Below are 20,465 nucleotides of genomic sequence, written 5' to 3' on the forward strand. Positions count from 1 at the left end.
GACTTTCCTGTGTAAATATATCTTTTAAAACACGCAAGACGAAAAAATTACGCGTGAAAAACTCAAATTACTATATTTGATTTACATTTAGCAGAAGTTAAAATAAATTGGGCAGATTTTTTGGAATAAAATACTCGAATGAAGATTAGAAATCACACTTATCCATTAACAAAATGCTGGAATGGTACCCACTTACAATTACAGTAATTAAAGTGTATTAAAATTTATAAAATTTCTAATTTATATTCCCCATGCTACTGAATTCTAAATGATAATAGAATGGTGATATGTTTGTCCATCATACATATTAATTGCTGTTGCTCTGCATCTCAAGAATAACTTGGAAAGGTGTTAATTGATAATAATTAATGAGTCACGTCAATACTAAATGGAAATTAGATCAGCATTAAAATGTTCGGCAATTGTTACTGTAATAGCTTATTGTTGTTGCCATAAGTTCTTTGGAGTGGCTTTAAAGTTACTCCCTTTGAAATGCAGGTATTGATTCATCTCTGAGGACTGAAGTGCGATAACTGAATGGTGCTGTAAAATTCAGTATTGTGCCTACAGCACTCTATTGATTTCTGTTGTATCTACAGTACGATATTGGATTCTGTTGCACCTATAGTACAATATTAAAATCTGTTGTATCTATAGTAAAGCATTGGATTCTGTTACACGTACAGTACAATATTACATCTATAACCAGGGCCACAGTGGAGGGTATGCCCTCTACTTATGCCCTGGGTATACCCAGAGGAGCCGTATACTCCGTGATTTTTTAGTTAAAACCTCGTTTAAACTCTACTTATAACTTTTGATTATACAAAAATTCTTCATGTGATGATAAATCTAAAGAATAATTCGATTTTAAAACCAATTTCAAATATTTAATAAAAAAAAAAATCGTGAAGGCATCTTATAACTTCTGCTGTTTACGACTACGACTGTAGTCTATAATATTGGATTCTGTTGTATTTATATTACAATATTGCTCCTGTAAAACAATACCGCTTCCCGTAACAGTCTATTTCTTGATGAAAGGACGAATTAAAGGTTATCCTTTCTTTATATACGTAAGCTATATTCTTATAGAGTAAAGATGAAGGTGGATTAATCTCGGATGCATTTTTCATCGAGGCATCATCGAGATCTGTTTGGAAAAGAGGCAAAATACATGCTTGTGCATAAAAACTGTGCATCTAAAGAAATAAATAAAACAGGAACCAGATAGATAAAAATATATTTGGTCCCAAATGGAAACGATTTTTCTACACAAACATTCGTTCTATTTGAGTATCTTGTAAGATGAATGAGGATAGTAAAAGATATCGGTTCTATACTTGATTTCTTTACTACATTTGTAAGTTGGCACACTAAAATTCAATACTTTTCGACCCCTTTTCTTCAAGAAATAAAAATTCTTTTACTGCTCTTGAAAGAACGGAATTTTAGGGGATCGCGAACAACTGATTGAAAATATATTCCCAAAATCCTATAAAGTTTTTTGCTAAATTTAAGGTTATTTAAAAATCCATTAATCGATTTAAAACAATTAAAGTTCATTAATAATTAATTCTGTTCTAAACTAATTCCAAACTGTAGTTCTGTCTTAATTATTTAAAGGTTTCTAAACTTCCTCTATTCAACTTATTGAATTAAGGTAAGCCATTGCTAAAGGACAGAAATGTCTAAAGCGATGTCATCACTTATCCTTTATCCACCAACCGAATTTAATTGAGAATTTTGTCTGAACATCTCACAATAAATTCACAGTTTATGAATAAATAAAGCAGTTCTATAGATCAATAAAATCTTTTTTATTGATAGAAAGGCAACTGCTGCTGCTACTACTACTGCTGCTGCTGCTGTTGCTGCTACTACAACAACAAACTTTTATCTAACTAATAAATTAAACTCCTGATTAACTAGAATTTTTATTATATCAATTTTATGGTTTATAAACAAGTAAAAAGCTTTTATATTAGCTTAATCTGTCTGTCGGTTCCTCTACAAATTAAGCCAGAAGTTTGAATTTTTTATGGATTTTAGTAAGAAAATCTCTTTGATTTTCCATATTTTACTTTTTACTCTTTTTTAATAATTTATTACTGTAATTTTTAATAATAAATAATTAATTTGACGTGTATTAATGCTTAATTCTAATTTAATTTCTTCAATAAGTTGTGTAAACGTTCAAATTTTACATTGGAAATCAGTATATCAGAAAATATATTGTTAAAAATATATTTCTTATAGAAAAGAAAGTCGTATCAATGGCTAGAGAGATAATTGAGTAAATACAATAATCAAAAAATATAAAATTTATAAGTAATATACATAGAAATATACAAATTTTGGTTTTTGGCACCATTAATTATATGGTTTTAATATGCAATTTAACTTTAATCCTCAGCATCTTTCAGTTTGGCACACAAAAAATATCACATGTCTTCCAATATCTGTAGACTTTTTATATAAAATAACAACTTTGAAACCATTTCAAAATTTTATTTTTAAGAAAAAAAAATAAATTTAATATAAATGTTTACTTTTATACAGTGATTTTAACTTAAAAAAGTAATATTTTTCAGTCTATAGAAAGTGTACCAGATCTTAAAATTATTTTATATGAAGTGTTGTTTATGAATTTAAACTTTTTAAAAATATTTTTATATTGTTTAAAGTATTAAATTATCATTTTTATTTTCTTAGATGCTTGATTTATCTTGATTTTGATGCTAAGAAAATTGATTTTAGAAAAATCAAATTATTAATTTATATGGATTTTACTAAGGAAAATCATTCAAATTTTTCAGAAAATAAAAAAAAATTACCTGAATTTATAGAGTAAAAGTAAAAATGATGTTATTTTAATTTATTTTTTTTAAAACTTACTAAAATTTCAGTTTGTTAGTGTATTTGTTGCATTAATTACAAATTGTAAACAATATAATAGCATTAAATCAATGTTTAATTTATATTTATATTTATTCACTAAAGAATTTAAATTTGCATTTTTATTTTAATTTAGAATATTTGATGAGATTTTATCAAGTAATTGTTCATTTTTTTCCAAGTGATGCATCTTCATCTCAAGAGTATCTTCTTGAGATGAGGATGTTTCATCATTAAAAAAAATTTCTTTTGTGACTTGTAAAGTAAAAATTATTAAATATTTATAAAATGATATTTAGTAGCGGCAAGATATTTTAATTCCCTTAGAATTCTAAACATAAAAAAATCACTAAATCCAATTAATTATTGCTTTAACTTTCAATTTTCTATAACGTACATAATTTTCTTTTTAAATCTTCAACTTATATAATTAAAAAGTAATTTTTCTGCCTGAAATTAACTTTTTTACTATAAAAAGAAGAGAAAGTTTAAATATTCATATTATTTTGAATGGATTTTTCAAATTTGGATTGATTTTTTTAGTCTATTGCTGATGTAATTGATGCATCTGATTATTTGGATTTTTCTTAAAGGAAAATGTTTAATAAAAATTAGAAATATCTTAATTAATTTATAATTTATTTTTTAATTGCATTATTATTAAATGATCTAAATAATAAAATTCAAAAATTATTGCTTTTATTTATATTTTTGTCTTAAAAGATAAGAATCTTTTAAGACAAAAATATAAATAAATTAAATTAAATCTTAAGCATTATGAAATAAATAAATTCAATTTTCTGAAATAAATTTTATTTTTTAAATTAATTATACTAAAAGTAATTTTTTTAAATATTCTAATTTAGTTTTACATTAATTAAAATGTGTGAAAAACTAATATTGATATTATTTATATTAAAGCTTAACAGGAATATCTGAAGATTTCTTTATCAAAATATTACATAATTTGATGATAATTATTTTAAATTTTATCAAAATTATATTGTTTTTACTCAGTTTTATTCACATCAAATGGAGTAACATGAAAAAAATTCCTAAAATTTTGAATAATTTATTCTGCAGACAAGCACATAGACATTTACACTTTTGCTTACTGTATAGAGAAATAATTGCTTGCAAAATATTTTAAAATGTAAATTTTATGAACTGGAAAATTATTCACTATATAAATATCTCTTTAGTACCCTATATATAAGAGAAAATTCCAATTTTCTTGCACATAAATGCAATCTGTATGTCTGCTACAATGATAAATACAACTTACCTTTTGAATCAAAGATATAATTTAAGTTCCTATGAGCCATAACATAATTTCTTTCATATTTAAGCAAATGTTTAATGCTAATGTAATGTTAAAAATAACATAAAGTACTGTTTATCTTGAAAATTGCATGAAGTATTAATGAGAAAATACATTATGTGTTAATCTTGATAATATTATAATAAGTTATGGAGAAAGGAATAAGAAAAATCAATAATCATAGCAAGTGATAATTAATCTCATAATAAATCACTGTCACAAATGTTAGACTCATAATAGTATTGAGTAGTATTTAAATTAATTTTCATGTTTAACAATAGAAAACAATATGACAATGCATGTTTACTCTAGCATACCTTGCTGCAGATTAACGTGCTAATATATAAGTTAATCTTGTATTAAATTTTCAAAAAGATTCACTTAAAATATTAGAAAATGAAATTATTTTTTAAATTTCTTCTACTTTTTTTGCTGTAAAAAATAGGTAAGACTTTTTTACAGTTTCAGATGCTCACATTTTTCTTATATTCTTACATTCATCTCGAAATTTACTGTTGCGAGGTTTTTTTGAAAATGGAAAGATGATCGAAATTCACTTTAGTTGCATTTATTACAAAATACTTTAAATAAAAATTGCATTGGAGAATCAGAATTACATCCTTTCAAATGACTGAAATTTTTTCAAATCTTTCAGATGCATCTCTAAAAAGTAAAATGACAAAAAAGTCAAAATGAAATTCAAGTTTTCACTTTTAAAAAATGAAATAAATTGTAATAAATTTGATTTAAAAAGCAATATAATTTATATATTTTATTTAAGAGAATTGAGAGGATTATTGTTTAAATTTACAGCATTTAGTGATAGTCCTTATATTGTGTTGATAATCCAGATATTAGTACTTTTTATTTATAATACTGCATAGTATTATAACACAGAACGAGGATTTGTAGCACTCTTATGTCTCAATAAGGTATAATAGTGCTATAAATCCTCATTTTGTGTATCGTACCATATAGCGAATTTGCGAGTAGTCATACAAATCATGAAAATCTTGGATTAGGATTGCCAACATTCCCGATTTCCCGGAATTTGGCAAACATTTTTTTAATTCTTGGACTCTTAAACTGAGGCTTATCCTCGCATTTACTCGGAATGATGATTTGGGTTTTATATTAAAAAAAAAATATATATATATATATATATTAAAACAGACTAAATTATAGGAGGCAATATATTGATATTACTGAGAGTAAAAAACTTCAAGTCTTCTGAGAATTTTTTACTCTTGGAATGAAAATTTCCCGTATAGGAATCTATTCCTACATTCGGGAGATTTCTATCAATCTTCCAAATCTGGGAGATCCGGAAGAATTGGAAAAATATTTTTGTGTATAAATCTATGCATAGAGCTGCTAAAGAACATGAATGTTTATGCTAAACAATTAAATTGAATTTCAAGTGCTGCTTTTAGATTATAATTCATGGTAATTTCTAAATCTTTCGGCGTTAAAATAATAAAATCGTGTCTTCTCGCTCGCTACGTTTGAAATAGTGACGTAAATCTTTTGTCATATCTTATTGGCCCCGTTGTAAGCAAAAGACTGCTATGATTGGATTATTTTATAACGTAAGCTTATAACGGGAGCTTTGTTTATACTTATAAACGTTATGAATGCTCGTAACGTTATAACAAAGCATTTTATAACGGAAAATGTCGATAGCAATCTCTCTACTATCCGTAATACAGTATACCAGTATTGTCATTAAAAATAATAACACTGTAATGCTGTAAACCCGTTCTGTGTCGTATTTTACCGTATAGGAATCTATTCCTACATATCCAATATAGCCAAGAACTCATAACTCGAGAATAAAATAATTCACATAATTAACTCTGAGCAGTGATTATTTGCATATATTTCTCATAAATTAAGAAATCTGAGCAACTTAAAATATTTCTCATAAGTAAAATGACTAAAATAATACGTGTAAGTACGCTGTCATTTCCATAGACTTAATATGAAACTTTATCCTGCGAAGGTAGCTTCTCCGCATAGTAATAATAAAGGCAGAGAAACTGCATTTACAGGATGAAGATTTTTATCCAAGCTTTAAATTTAAAGTTTGCAGAACATAACGTCAAATTTAATGATTATTTATGGACTATATAGAATGAATCGATAAGGTAAAAGTATAAGTACGTTATTTATTATTATTAAATATAAGTATTTATAATAAACAAGGTGTTACTTTCTTTCATTTTTAATTACAAGTTTTATGATAAAACTAGAAATTATTACAAAAATAATTTATAATCTACAAGGACATTATCCATCCGAAAATATATTTCAGGTTTAAATTTAAAACATATTTAAAATAAATAATATAAAATATATATATATATAATGTAATTATATTCGTAGTTTCTATTTTATTGTATAAAGTAATCATTACAACTAATTAAATTGTTTATTTTTTAGATAATATATATATATATTATTAAATTTTATAATATTTATTTCTTACAAACGATAAAATCGTATTTTTGGAAAATTTCCATGTGATATTTCAGAGTTTGAATTTATTTTAATGATGATATCAATCGTTGAAGCAGCCATTGTATAAAAATTATGATTTTAAAAATTAATAACGATGAATTTAGCAAATAAAATTATTTATATAATAAGAAAATCTTTACTTTTTAAAAATATTATGTTCAAAAAAATTTTAATAAGAATGTAGCATGCATACACGATCATTAAAAACAACAGGCAAATGGACATTTTTGACAAATTCACTAAATTTTGAAGAGGTTTTTAAGTGTATTTACATTCTATTCTCTTCAAAAATATCTTTAAAATAATTTCAAATAAAATTTATAGGTTTTTAACATTTATAAATAAATCAGAGAATCATTTTATTTATCTAACTATTTTACATTTGTTAATGAATGAATATAAATGGATGATAATAAAGGAATTATAAGAAATAAGTAGATTAAACTAAATAATCATCGATCTTTTAATGTTAATTAACTGATAATTTAATAATATTGTTTTTAAACATTAAATCCAAAAATGGGAAGTGAAAACACCGTCACTCATCATCCCCGAATATCTTATACTAATGTATCAAAAACTGTAACATCGTAGTTTAGGTTTATTTATTATTATTATATTTTTATCAAATAAGTATTCTGAGAATGTAAATACAATATTTGAGGAAGTAATTTTTAATTTCGAAAAGGAAATTTAACAATGTTAGTAGTAGCAGCAGTAATTTGATAAGTAAACAGAATGATCAGAACTCTTCTTTTTTAACAGTGATTCCTCTTATTCCAGACTTAAACCAATGCAATTTATATACAGAATTTTTTGGTTCAATATCGAAATTTATCTTCACACTAAATTTGATTTCGAAAGAACTCGACTTATCACGTTTCTCGATATAAAAATAATGTAGAGCAAGTTGTATTGACATGTAATAACACGGTTTGTTTTTCCGCATCACTGATAAGAAAGAATAAAAATAAAATAAAATAATTAACTTTCGTTCTTTCCGACTGGTTTTTTTTGTTTTTTGGAATAAAATTCGATACGATATAGCCTAAATAGTTTCAAATTTTTAAAAAACCACAACGTAAAAGACTTGGAAAAAATTGATATGATAATTACACATTGATTTTTCTTTTTAAAAATGATATTCAATACGTAATATTGAATAATATATATATTTTTGAAGTCAATATTTCTAAAAATATTGTAAATTTTCTTTACCTTCCTTCAATTTGTGCTTCAAGTTGACGTATTTTCAGATTCGCCATATCCAATTCGTGCTTAGCTTTCCATAGTTGAGTATCACAAATGGGATCCTTGCATCTGTGATGTTTTATCATGTCCTGGGCCTCAAACACAGCACCCCTGAAACTCAGGGATTTTCCCATACTCTATTTTAAAATAAATAATACGTATAAATGCATTAAAAAAAAGAAAATGTATTAATTTGCTTTTGTAAATTGAATTATTTAAGATTCTGGATAGAAAGTCTTTACCAAAAGCAACTTTCGATAGTAGAAAGTTTGGGGATTATAAATGGCGTGTAGAGTAGATTTGTGTCAAGACTTTGGAAACGTGATTGGTTTGCTGCACTAAGATTCTTTTCCTTTGGGGAAAAAAACTGGTATTTTCGACTTACCAATGGGAGCAATTAAAGTCTAATCGTAAGAAGGAAGAATCTTTGACTTGTTACGTCTTAACGATTGAATAAATCTACTTTGACCTTTATCGTGATTAGATTCTTTTCTATTTTTAATTCGTTCGGAATTAAACAAACTTGAGCAAATTTGATTATTTTCCATATATTTCAAAAGAGATATTTTTATCATTTTCTGAAGAAACGGCGATAATTAATGAAATCTAATTAATTTCTAAATTAAATCTCTGTTGCATTTTTGGCACACGTTACAATTTTTTTCTATAAGAATATTTTAATTCAAAACATTACAACTATTGTAATTTTTTAATTTTTAAAATTGCATTCAAATTAAGGACATTACTCCAATTTCTGACTGTTATTACAATTTAAATATCGAATTAAAACATTACTATTAATTATAATTAAAATTAATATTCCCAAATATGATATTTAAACTTGGAAATTACGGATTATGTAGGTAAATGTATACGCACCAGACTGATAAGGGTGAAGCAGCCACCAGCATCTTTCTTTGCTAAGTGCTTCCTGATGTAACGGAAGTACAAGTGTTCTAGACCCAAGAGGCAAATGGTTAAAAAAACACCACATCCTAGCAATAAAAAGGCGCTCATAAATTGATTGATATCCAAAGGCTTGCTCACATTACGCTTATTCTTTGTAGGCTTGCAAGCCCCTTGGAACCAAAATCTTTGCAATCTTTCTAAATCACCTTAAAAGAATTAAAGTATATATTGAAATTATTAGGAAATGTTAAAAAGAAATTTAATTTTTAAGAAATTATTTACCATTTTCTCTATACTTAATCATTTCTCTGTTGAACATATTTAAATAATTAGAGTTTTTTGGTAAAGCGAAACCGTAACCGGTCATTGCATACCATGATCCTACTGTTAGAAGACGACATTCGTTGTCCTGTCCAACTAAATATTCTAAAACTGTTGAATCGTATATAAAAGCATCTAGATCCCTGGAAAAAAAAGTTATATATGCTCTTATTATTCTGGATATTTCACGCTCTGTTTGTATATGGAGCACGCATCCTTTTTGTATATTTGAATATTAACTGTCTATCCATTTATATATGTATTGAAAACATATTCTGATCACGTTTCCATCATGAGTACTTCAACAAATATGACATACACCATCTCTTGTAAATTTTTCAAATTTTTACTGAGGTATATTTGCAGAGTTGCCATAAAAATGCTGCATCTTTCGGTGTGTAGTCATAAATTTTTAACAATTTGAATTTAAAAAATATATATAATAAAAATACATAAATTACCTAATTTTATACTGTAAAATTTGTTTACGAAATATTATTTTCAATTTTGCACCCTTATCGATATTAATTATGGCTGAAATTTCATTAGAATCGAGTCTTTTATCGAGTTATTATTAGTTAGAAATTCATGAATGTATGATTATTTACCCCATCTTCACTGCTTTGATACCATCCTGTACTGATGGCTGGTTATATTTCTTCATGTACATGTATAAATCTGGTTTATTTCTCTTAAGTACCGTCTCTGTATTGCCAGAGGGGATGGTGCCATAGCGGAAGGGTGGATCAACCATCGTTGGGTACTGCAACTGAAATCACAAAAGAAATAGTACTGTACATACATCATAGATGTCGCGTAAACCATTATAAATATGTGTACGATGCGTACTCTTTTATCTTCAATTCCACTTAAGTCATAATACTCTTCACGAGTGATCATAAAAGCTGCTAAATTAGCTGTATATATGGCGAGGAAAACCACAGCAAACATGGCCCACACGTTGGACATGAAACGTGCTGTATAACCTCTAGGACAATCTACATTGACGGCTGCACCAAATAAAATAGCCCATACCAACCAATATGTTCTGAACAACGAAAATTTGTGATCTATTGAAGACAAAAAACATAATAATCTTTTTGAATGCCACCAAGCTAATCAAGCTACGTATTTAAAAAATGCCAATTGTGGGAATAAAATATTTAGTTATCAGCTAATCAACACTTAAACTATAGAAAATTCCATTAAAAATACTACTGAAACTATTCTTCTACAAAAAAATTTAAAGAAAAAAGCTAATCATGCTAATTAATTAGAATTTTTAATTAAAATACAGTGCAAAAATAAAATGTAAACAATCATTGACAAGTTTCGTGCACCTCTTTGATCTTTTAGACATAAAAAATGTATATAAAAACAATTTATTACTGTAGAAATCATTCTACGTCAAATATGCAACATATACTATACAATATATATAAGGATTCTCTATTTACTTACCGGGATTCGAATCATTCTCGTCTGATAGATGAAGCATAGAGAAGAAAGTAGGAATTTTTCACAAAAAGTAATGCAAATTTAAAATGCTAGACTGTCTTATATACACGAATAAATACATACATGTATATATACATACATATATATGTAACTTTTAAAATAAATATTTACACAATTTAATTTGTAAAAACATCTCTTGTCTTTCAAAAAACAATTATTATAATCTAGCGCATTTCTGTGGTATTTTTAGATATTGCCATTATTAAAATCTATAGATATTTACCATTTAATGCAATATTCAAACTTACCTCTAGCCGGCAACATTTTCTTATCGTATCCTGCGGGACTTAACCACTCGAAAAAGAAAATGGAGAAGGCTGCAGCTTGTATGCTTATGAGCAAAATCATTATCCAAGAAATCGTATCGAATGGTTCTAAAAAAAGTAAGAAAAAAAAATATGGAAAAATCTATCAAATCAAAATCCATATTTTATTAAACTTTTTACAGATAGAAATTGCATTTTTTTCAGAAAGTTTCAAAGATAACTTTTTTGAAAAATCGCGCGTGTTTTTTAATTTCATAAATGGAGGTCCATTTTATATATCAAATTTTACCCAAATTCTCTCTGGGATATCACATTCCTCCTCTCTACGATTCAATTAATCTTATTTTTGGATTTATTCTACCAGACAAATTGACTTTATAAATTATTTATCGCAACTTCCTACGGAGACACAAAAACTGTGACGTAATTAAAGAATTATCCTGACATCTACAGAATATCTGTAGAGTTTTCTTTTTTTTATGATATCGAGTTATTTGTTCTCGAAATGTCAGTTAGAATACATATCAGCGAAGGCTTGTCTTCGCCTCGGGATATACCAACCTCTCCAAGAGTAGTGTTTGCTGTCAATAACTGACATCTATTTGATATCACATTTATTCGTTGTATAAGTACTTCATATATAAGTCCATTTTTGTTTTCCTATCCTCACTCAACTTGTGTTTTTTTTATTTATATATTTTTTTCCATATTTAGAGTATTCCGTTCAAACATTTATCGGATCAAAATGGTTTTTTTTATTATTATTATTTTTGTTTCCAGATTTACCAATCCCAAATCCTCTTTTATATATTTTTTTCTGGCTAATCTGAAGAATATTTTATGAATAAATAGAGAAAATATTTTGATAAATTCATCCTGAATTGCTATTTTGCGAGACTTGATGCCCTTTTAATATTATTATTGACATTAAATTTATGTAAAAATTATGCAAAAAATTTCAAAACCTTGTTGATGTTTTACGTTGGAACAAAAATAAATTCAATTTTTGATTTTTCCAGTGTTGTATCCAGCTCGTGAGGCCCAAAAATATTTAAATTAGGAGGCCCCCACGTGGTGTCGAATTCAGACGTTTTTTTCCTGGGAAATTTTCGGGGTAGAGAGAGTATTTCTTATAAAAGATTCCCGAAGTTCCCTCTTGGTGGAGGACCCAGGAAATTGCTCTTTTTTGTCCATAGGATAACGCTGCACTGGATTTTTCAATTGTTTTTTCATGCAAATTAATTCTGAATGAAGGAAAAGAGTGGGAAAAAAGCTTACCAAGGAATGCTTTGGGAGATATTATTCCAGTTCTTTTAGCTACAACAATAGCAATTCCAGTTTCTAAGAAAGGAACAGTAAAGTCGACGGCACTTTGTCTTTCTGAGTTAATTTTGAAGGAAGTAACAACGATATCAGCTTTATGAGATAAAAGATCGGCTATCAGACCATTCCACGTACCGTTCTGTAAAAGTTAGTTGCATAATATTGTTATTTTTAAAAAATTAAATAAGAATGACACCCCGTGTTAAAGAGATCATAAAAAATAATTTATTTTTAAAACATTAGATGGCGCTACATAGGAAATTTGAGAAAACTAGTGTGTTATTTTAAAAATTGATGAATAATTATGGGAAAATTGCATTGATAAAAATCCTTACTTACATTTAATGCTCCCCATTTTTTATCTTCGACTTCGTAAAGATCATATGTAAAACTAAGGTCATCTGCGAATTTCTGAAGCAGATCGATGCAGAAGCCAGCACAACATTTATAATAATCTGAACCATTTGTGGCTACCGAAACGTTAAATCTGATAAGAAAAATTATATTTTATTATCATACAATTCTTCTTAAGTATATTCTTATAGAAATTTCTACTTAGTTTTTTTTATGTATGTTAAGGAAAAAAAATATGTACTAAACTTGACCAAAATTGAATAAAATAAATAAAAGAAGGAGTAATTTTCGGGAAATGCAAGCGAAAAATCGGTAATTGGAGCATGTAAACAATACTTAAAACATAACGAGTTAAATCAAGTATAAAAGATGGAAACTAAGTGATTCGATTTTCCACAAAATTTAATTCAATTTCTAAAAAATAAAAATTTGCAGTTATTGAAGGATAACAATAATATATGAATAAAGTTTATATAATAATATATAAACTTTATTGCATATCATAAATTCATTTTTATTAAATTAATTTATGTTTAGTGCTTTTTAATATTTCATTTGGTAATCACATAAATTCAATATTTTATCAAAATTATTTGAGTAGTTTTATTGATAAAGTATCTGAAGAGGTATACATATTAATTCCAGTCGTTATACATATATGAAAGACCTATATATATATAAACTAAATAATTTACAGCTAAGAAACTCGAGGCACATGACTGTAGCTTGGAATCTCATGCTTTTAAGTTTACAACTAACTTATTTGATGGAGTGAGAAGAGTCTCGTAAGTATTATAGCTTAGGGCTACAATAAGTCTAGTTACAACATGTCTACATATATATATATATCTTGTACATTCAGTATAATATACTTAATTTCATACTGTATTTAACTACGTACAACATTAAAGTGTACAAATTAAATTTAATGAGCAACATATTTAAATAATTCGCTTGTTTAACAAGCTTAATGAGATGACACTAAAGTAATTCTGTTGAACTTATTCTTAATACTAAAATTTGCGCTTTCGTATAAAAAATTAAGAAATTAAACATGTATATATAATTATAATTAATGAATTTAAAAATTATTCCAGATTTATAATATTAAGAAAAGATGATGAACAAATTTGTATTCTCTTCTTTTATCCTGGCAGATGTTGCTGCATCCACATTAGCCATACATTAACGTGTACTTAATCAAATTTAAAATTAACCGCAACAAACTACGGATCATTTGTTTTAAAAACACTAAGAAAACAGGATAAATATTCATAAAAATTACACTTTTACCTGTTTAGCAAATTAAGATTCTTCCATATTTATTTAATTTTCCTCCCTTTTTATAAACACTTATTAACAGAGGAATAAATCTTTTATTTCTTTTACCTTTGTTGAAAATTCAGGTATAAATGAGCAAATACTAATTATTAATTTAAATTTTTAAAGAATACCTAATTTTAATTAATAATTAACTTTATAAAATCATTTAAAAATAAAAATTTTAAGCTCCTTTGAATCTATTGAAAATGCGAGCTTTAATATACTGAACTTAAGAATTAAGTAATTAATTAATTTTTCTAATAATGATGTTAATTATATAGAAAATTATTTATAATCGAAATATATTAAAATATTTTAAAGTTTTTAAAAGTAAATTCTTCGTTTAAATATAGAAATTTTACAAGAAAATCTACTTTATATATATTAAGATACATTTTCTGATAATTTCCCATGTATCATTATAAAGATATCACCATATACTTTGGAATAGAAACTCAGAATTTATGATTATGCAACTCCAGGCAATAAACTAAAGCATTCATTTAAGAATCTATTAAAATTTTTCATTTAAGAAAACGAATAACATCTAAATTCTATTTTATAATCTGGTATTTACCGTAAATCTACACACGAAAATTATTAATTTAATTGATTTACAAGTAACACAATTAATCCTAGAAATATTATATATATATATATATATATATATATATATATATATTTCCGGATAATATATTAAAATATTTACCAAAACGAGCAGCTATTTCTCACGAAAAAAATTTTTAATGCGTATTTTCTCTGTCTAAAAATTGTTGATACCGCATAAAAACTAACAGTTAATTAAATTAATTTTCGGGCTGCTCTTTGAAAAAATTGTGGACCTATAAATTCCCATTATCGTCCGTCTGTCAGTCTGTCTTTCCTTAATTTCGAGAACAGAGTTAAATAGACGACCGGCAAGGCTCTATTGCTAACAGGAAAAGTATGATTTACAGGGGCAAGACACTACTAATTTTAGGTGGAGAGCGTATATTTTAAATTAAGTAAATTAAAAACATGATTAAAATTGCCTGCATTGTGACAATATCGCAATAAATAATTGCTCGTTAAATTACACATTTAATATACAAATATACATGGTAATATATTTAAAAAATTCTAAATTTTCTACAAAAAAATCAATTCTCATGTATATTTACTTCATCTAAAAACTCCAGATACTCCCCACGTCATAACTGATATTCAAGAATAAGGAAAAGTTATCGTTTATGACAAGTTATTGTAAAGATGATGATGAATATAGTCATTTTTTAGATCGATTTAATGATTACCACTTGAAGCAAAGATAATTTTTATGAATAATTTTATAAAAAAGTTGATCCAAAATGATAAAAATTCTGAACAATTTTATTGGTAACATTATCAATGAAGATGTAGAGCATCAAATTGAATTACTAAAGATTGGTGTTTTCAAATTTTAAGCAGCCATTTTTCTTTATTTTTAAACTTGTTGCTTGTATTATTTTAAAGTATTTTAAAATTCTACACACGTTAATAGTAAATTATTAAGTTTATAAATATATAAATGATATAAATGATCTCACTTATATTTAATGTAAAATATAATTTTCGGCGTTTCCAGACTTAAATAATTTATTCAGACATTTAATTCGGATAAAGTAAACATCTAATTAAATTCTACTCAACTTATTATATATGTATATAATTATAAATATATATAAATATTAAAACTTAAATTAATGATATCTCGCATCATTTTCTTTACGGATACACGATACGATGAGGATGATGATGTATTGATTTAATCTTTATTTTCGCGATTATTCTTAATGATAATTAATTTTATCTATAAAGTTTTATGTTGTAATTCCTCAAGATAATTATATTTCATGTAATTAGCTAGTAAATAACACGATCGCCAATAACATGATCGATAAATCAATCGACGAGCGCTAACCAAAAGAGCATTTTGTACGCTTTCAAGGTTAAATTGGTTAATAGATTTATTGGAAAATTTATAAATTTGCGAAAAATATTATGCAATTAACAAACTATATTCATATAAACCACGTGATATTCTATTTGTTTTCAAGATAAATGACTCATGTCTATCGAGAAATTGCTTTGGCTTTCTAATATGAAGCCAATTTAGCACACGAAATATATCACTTGTTTTTCCTAGATCGAATATTGGACTTTTTAGAAATATATACATATATATAACAATTTTTATCTTTAATAATGTATGAATCAACAAAATTGCAAATAATTTTAAACCAGCAATAATTATTGTCACATCATCACAATGTCGGGTTGAAAATTTTAATTTATTTAATTTAAAATATATGCTTTCAACCTCAAATTACGAGTCTTTGCCCCTGTAAATCATATTTTTCCTGGTAACAGCAAAGTCATGCCGGTCATCTATCTAACACCTTTCAAGGGAAAATTTTTGAATTCATTTTTAAAATTCTTCAAATTATTATTTTTATATATTTGAACTATTAATAAATAATATTTGATTTGAAATACGGAGTGGCCTAAAAGTCAGATTGTTCCTTGTTTTCTAAATGAATACGAAACATAAACTTACTTTTGAACGACGTGGATACACAATAACAACGTGATTAGGTGTTTAAACATTTGAATGAGATTTTCGTGATAATTAACTGAATTTGGGACCACATATAATAAGAATAGTGTTTATACAACGAAAATATACAAGCTGGTCTAAAAATCAATTAATCGTTTTTTTGTAATTTTATGTCTACTTGTGGGTGATAAACTGAGTTTAACAACGTGAAAACATGACAAAATATATAAACATTCGAATAATAACTCAGTTTCCTCTTTAGGATGGTTAACAGACTTTTCAGCCACCTCGAACGTTTATTTTGATTTATGAACTTTCAGTGAAAAAATATATACATGCATTTAATAATTTAAAGTATTTTTAAAGACAAATTTACTTTATTAAATGTTTAAAAAAGAAATAATAACAAAAAATAAGAAATTAATTGCGTGAAGTTAAGTAGTTTTGCTGGAAACCATTTGTAACTTTTACTTCTGAACCTGACATCTGCTACAACTAAATTGATTTTAAAGTAATTATTTCCATTTAAAAGCACTAAATAAACTACAATACTATAGATTTTTAGATTAAAATTAAATTTAATTTTTGTCTACGATTTATAATTCTAAACGTCGTCACAATGCCGGGCTGCAATATTTAATCATATTTTTAAAATTTATTTAATTTAAAATATATGCTCTTCACCTCAAATTAGTAGTGGCTTGCCCCTATACACACTTTTCCTGTTAGCAATTGAATCATGCTGGTTATTTATCTAACTCCTTTTAGGGGAACTTTTTGAATTAAAATCATGTGAGTTCCGTTCTGTACTGGGAGTTCGTATATAATTAATCGAGTCTCCTATCCATCAGCTTTCCATATCTGCTCTCGACTTTAATCTATATTACTCCGTTCTCGAGATTAACGAAGAACAGACAGACAGATGGACGACAGTGGGAAATTTATAGGTCTAAAATAAGAAGGAAAAAGATAGAATTTTTGAAAAATTGAAAATAAAATCAAACATATTAAAGGAGGATATTGAAAAAAGATTATATCTAAACAAAAGAGTGTGATAAAAGAAACCAAACTAAAGTAAATCGAAAAAGAATATATATATATATTATAAAGATAAATAATATTGAAAGGAAATGTCATAAAGAATATTCACTTTTATTTTCATTTTATTTATTTACTTTTTTACTTATCAGAAAGATGCTGAAGAACTAAGATCGCCATAATATATTACTAGAAATGCTCACTTGAGAATAAAAATCTCGATAATATATTGCTAAAAATGCTCATTTAAAGATAGGAAATTCCATATATATATACATGACTTATATGTATATATTGGACCCTCGATATAATGAACTCTTAAGAGACTGAATATATCAAAAGTTCACTATATACGTAAAGAATAACCATGGTCGTACAAAGCAGGGTGTAGCTTGTAGCTGCCCCTCCTAAATTCGAGAAAAACAGTGGAGAAAATTCGGACAAAGCAAAAACAGAAAGAAAATCAGAGAAACAGAAAAGTTAACGAAATCAACGATGGAAAATTAAAAATTAGTAATTGTGTTTTTATTTGTGAAAAATTTTGGATAAATCAATGCTTGTTCCACCTTAACTAAAGTGTCCCAACTAGGAATTACCAGGTAATTGGGGATAAAATCCGGAATAGAATGAATTATTTCAAAAAGATACAAGGTGGCACGTGCAACAGAAATGTATTTTTACTCTTCCAGTATAAAAAAAAACGTTTAAAACTTGGAAAAAAAGAGAAACACTTCATTGTAGCGATATTTTCTAGAATAAAGTTCTCCGGTTCTACGTGTCAGTGAGAAAAAATCCGGAAGAATCTCGGAAAACCGGAAACCCGAGAAGGGAAAGGACCAAGAAAACTGTTCGCTGTAACAAAAGTTCGTTATGTCGGGTGTCGCTATATCCAGTTCACTGCACATTTTATATTATCGGGAATGCTAATGCAAGAATAGAAAGCTTACTATAGTAATAACAATTTTGATATAAAATATATTACGATGATAGGCTGAAAAGTAATGCACACATGCTTGTAGAACACGAACAAAAACAAATAGCAACATCGGGCAAAAATTACATTAAAGTACAATTCTGAAGCTTCAAAATCATATATTTAGTCACCGTTAAGGTTAACACATTTCTCTCAACGTGTAACAAATTTTTTCATTCCGTCACTGAAAAATTATTCCGACTTTTCTCGAATTCAGGACTTGACAGCTGCCTTCAGCTCATCGTCCGAGGTGTAATGATCACCCTTGAGGTCTCTCTTGAGTAGAGAAAAAAAAATAAAAATCACAATGCGCAAAATTGGGGGAATAAGGAGGGCGTGGAATCGGTTCAAACTTCAGGTTTCGAAGAGCCTCGCCAGTTGCGCGCGAAGTGTGTGGATGAGCGTTGTCATGTTGCAAGATTATTGGCGCCAGGCTGCCTCTAACACAACAAATAATCACCTGGCGCCAATAATCTTGCAACATGATAACACTCATCCACACACTTCGCGCGCAACTGGCGAGGCTCTTCGAAACCTGAAGTTTGAACCGATTCCACGCCCTCCTTATTCCCCCGATCTTTGCGCATTGTGATTTTTTTGTTCGTGTTCTACAAGTATGTGTGCATTACTTTTCATCCTACCCTTGTATTAGAAATACAAATAAATTATAAATTTAAAGGGAGAAGGATGACGGAGATCAAAAAGGTAAATATTTAGTTTATCATTCTTTCGCTTGTATAAACTTTGATATGAGTTTTCAATACTTAAAACTCGAAATAAATTGAATTATTTTATATGTAGCGGCCCTTATTTACAATTAATTGGTGTATTACTTTATTTAAATAATATACAAAATATTTCCTATTGATGGTTGAAAGAAATAAAACTGAGGTTTCATCATAGAAAAGGTAAACATAATTATAAATCTATTTAACTTGTATAGTTTTAAATCCATTTAAAATAAATATTTAAACTTATCAATCTCGTAAATGCCAATTAGAACTTGGTTAAATTTAATGTATAAATATATATAGTCATTAAAATACCGTATTTACTCGCATATAAGACGAGGGTTTTATTCATTTATCACAGCTTCAAAATCCTAGCTCGTCCTATACGCGCAAGCGAAAGATTCTGTGCTTTTTTGCAAATAATTTTTGTGAACTATGTATTCACATTTTTTACTGGATGCTTATCCTCTTGTAAAAACAAGTATTTTATCTGGGTCGTTTGAATCTTTCTTGTATATTGTCAAAAATAAGGATGAATAGCAATAGGAAAAAGCAAAGCTTTTGAATTGAATTCCAGATTGAAATTCCAAAATCACACGGGAGCACGATATAAGTTTTAATCCATTCCCAGGTGAAAACAGATGATTATTCGGAAATCAGAATTCGGAGAAACTCATAAGTGTAATCGACGGAAAGTGGATTCGACTGTTGAGAATTGGCAAAAAAGGTTCCCTATTGTTCAGCTTTTACAAGATTTTTCCTTAAAGTTTAAAATGCTAGTAATTTTTGCGGGACAGTGTGGACATTTATGTTCATTTGATGTTTTACATGTGATTAAACGAAATAAAATTAAAATTGTATTAATAAAACTAATTTTCTTTATTTTGATCTTCGTCCTATATGCGAGGTCGTCTTATATTCGAGTAAATACGGTAAATTAATAATGTATTTTAAAAGTTTTAAATAAAACGAAATACATTTTAAAATTTAGATCACGTGGTTGTGCATTATACTAGAATCACGGGTGAGATAAAACTCTACAATCTTAGATCACGTGGTCTTGTTCACATTGGTGAACAAGACCGCGTGATGTTGTTCACCAACGTGAATCTTGTGAATCAAGTTCACGTGGCATAAAAATATA

General features: G+C 27.0%; 1 protein-coding gene across 1 annotated transcript in view; it reads right to left on the reverse strand.

The window, feature by feature from the left end:
• Positions 1-20,465, reverse strand: part of LOC136976945 (glutamate receptor ionotropic, NMDA 2B-like) — a 74,463-nt gene that overhangs the window by 16,059 nt on the left and 37,939 nt on the right. Inside the window, exons 8-16 of the mRNA XM_067272343.1 lie at positions 12,667-12,814; positions 12,283-12,466; positions 10,987-11,112; positions 10,682-10,702; positions 10,070-10,290; positions 9,829-9,989; positions 9,182-9,363; positions 8,870-9,105; positions 7,958-8,127 (exon numbers count right to left, since the gene is read on the reverse strand). Coding sequence (XP_067128444.1) covers positions 7,958-8,127; positions 8,870-9,105; positions 9,182-9,363; positions 9,829-9,989; positions 10,070-10,290; positions 10,682-10,702; positions 10,987-11,112; positions 12,283-12,466; positions 12,667-12,814 — 1,449 coding nt within the window. The remainder of the gene's footprint in view (positions 1-7,957; positions 8,128-8,869; positions 9,106-9,181; positions 9,364-9,828; positions 9,990-10,069; positions 10,291-10,681; positions 10,703-10,986; positions 11,113-12,282; positions 12,467-12,666; positions 12,815-20,465) is intronic.

Source organism: Centruroides vittatus, unplaced genomic scaffold (assembly GCF_030686945.1).
Source record: "Centruroides vittatus isolate TY-2023 unplaced genomic scaffold, ASM3068694v2 contig_436, whole genome shotgun sequence".
Taxonomy (NCBI): Eukaryota; Metazoa; Arthropoda; class Arachnida; order Scorpiones; family Buthidae; genus Centruroides; species Centruroides vittatus.